General features: G+C 30.0%; 1 protein-coding gene across 1 annotated transcript; it reads left to right on the top strand.

Moving 5' to 3' along the window:
• Window positions 1-339: 339 nt before the first annotated feature.
• LOC106751354 (elongation of very long chain fatty acids protein AAEL008004-like) lies at window positions 340-1,836 on the top strand (the record flags this gene model as incomplete). The annotated part of the gene is made up of 3 exons (XM_014632233.1): window positions 340-447; window positions 721-904; window positions 1,483-1,836. Coding segments are annotated over 3 exons (585 nt in total), but the record flags the coding sequence as incomplete, so codon positions are not given.
• Between the last annotated feature and the right edge of the window lie 308 nt (window positions 1,837-2,144).

Below are 2,144 nucleotides of genomic sequence, written 5' to 3'. Positions count from 1 at the left end.
CATATTGATCATGTAATTATACAAGCTGTTAACGTTTACTTATATTTAAAATATATCTAAACACTTCCAATAATCGTTTAAACTAGTTTATCTACATTTAATCGACACATGTTGATATATAATATATAATCGATAATATATTATTCAGTCGAAAGATATTACTTCAAATAACAGAGTCTCTTCCGTTAAATAATGGAATCTCATTGAATGAAAGAACTAAATTTTTATTAAGTAAAATAATATTTCGCATAAGTGTACCATGTTTCACTGAATCAAATTTCAGTCAAATAAATAGGAATATTAAAGAAACTTTTTCTCTTGTATATATGTTTTATAAAGAATTATACTTATTTCATGTTTACACAGGCATTAGATCTAGCATGGTGGAAAGATTACAGTTTTCAATGCGAACCTGTCGATTTTTCATATACACCAAGAGCTTTACAGGTAATTCTATAAGAATTTAATTCATTAATAATTAAGAAATAGATTAGATATGTTACAGCCCTTCATTCCATCATCTTATTTCTTTGCCCACAATGTCTCTCCTTCACCCTCTATATTAATTTCATATCTACATTTATTTCTACAAATCGGAATATATCGCAAAGTTATTATAGTAAAATAATAAAACTGCGTTTGTTTGCTGCTTTATATGAAAATAAAGTAGGAAAGAGGAAATCATTGAAGATAACCACGTTATATTCTGTCAATAAACAGATAGCCAGAGGATGTTGGTATTATTTTCTACTTAAGATTTTTGATTGGCTGGACACGATCTTCTTTGTACTTAGAAAGAAGCAAAGTCATGTGAGTTTCCTTCACGTATATCACCACTCTGGCATGGCAATTATTACTTGGATATGCGTTAAATATTTGCCGGGTGGTCACAGTACATTTATAGGTATGTATAACGTTGCTTATAACAATAGTAAATATGGTGAAATATTATGCAGTAGCAAATATTGTGAAATATTATGATCTTTATATCATTAATAAATTCGAGAACCGCATTACACAAGGGCGACTCTGGTCAGTTTGTGTCTCTAAAAGTATCTTCTAAAATTTTTTCTTTTACAAATACAATGACTCAAGCCATAAACAACATTGATTTTTTAATCTCTATAAATTTATCTATGTATGGAATATTACATTGTACAATCTAATCTAACATACTTATATATTTTAATGTCACTGCTAATAATCGCAAGAAATTGGAAAAAAATAATTTTTAGAAATATATAATGACTTTAAGTAGTATTCTGTAATACCGATGTAATATTCGAAAAAGATTGATATGAAATTATTTCATCTTTGGAAGTTACTTTTCGATTCTACTCAATAAACAGAAAATCAAAGTATAACTCGATATTTGACGCGATGAATTCCACTATCTGAATATTTAATCGTGGTCTAATAAACGCGCGAATGCAAGAACCTGCACTTTATAACTCTTCAACGGACACTAACGCTTTGTTTCAGGATTAATCAACACATTCGTTCACTCAATAATATATACATATTATTTGCTATCATCTATAAAAATAAACATGATATCGTGGAAAAAGCATATTACTCAGCTACAAATGATCCAGTTCTTCATAGTAGCACTTCACTTCACCCAATTATTCTGGACGCATTGCGGTTATCCGAAATGGACAGCGATATTCATCATACCGCAAGATGTTTTCATGCTCGTATTATTTGGAGACTTTTATTATAATACATATCAGCGAGCAAATTCGGCAGTAAAATCGAAAATGCATCGAAAATGAAAGCAAGCGTCGTCTCCGAGGAGTTCGTTTCAAGTGACAAATAGAACAAAATAGAATAGAAATAAAAGAACAATAAATGTTTGTAGCATACTTTTCAGTAGATTTTTCTGTCTTTTTATTTTCCTACCTTTAATGTAATAAGGACTATAGAATTAAACACTAATCTAAGAAAATTTGTCCATAGGCCACGTTAATTTGCTGTTAAGACAATATAGTGTTTTCTACACTGGCTAATTTGTTCTTACATCATAATCATTTGTAGAATGGCACTTAATACTTTTACCAAATTGTTCCGCTATCTGTTTTTCTGTATATACGAGGGCGGTTCAATAAGTACCCGTGTTAGACGATAGAGGGCGTTCCTGAGGG

This window comes from Dinoponera quadriceps, unplaced genomic scaffold (assembly GCF_001313825.1).
Source record: "Dinoponera quadriceps isolate SergipeBrazil2010 unplaced genomic scaffold, ASM131382v1 scaffold12092, whole genome shotgun sequence".
Taxonomy (NCBI): domain Eukaryota; kingdom Metazoa; phylum Arthropoda; class Insecta; order Hymenoptera; family Formicidae; genus Dinoponera; species Dinoponera quadriceps.
This window is presented reverse-complemented; position numbering and strand designations above follow the sequence as displayed.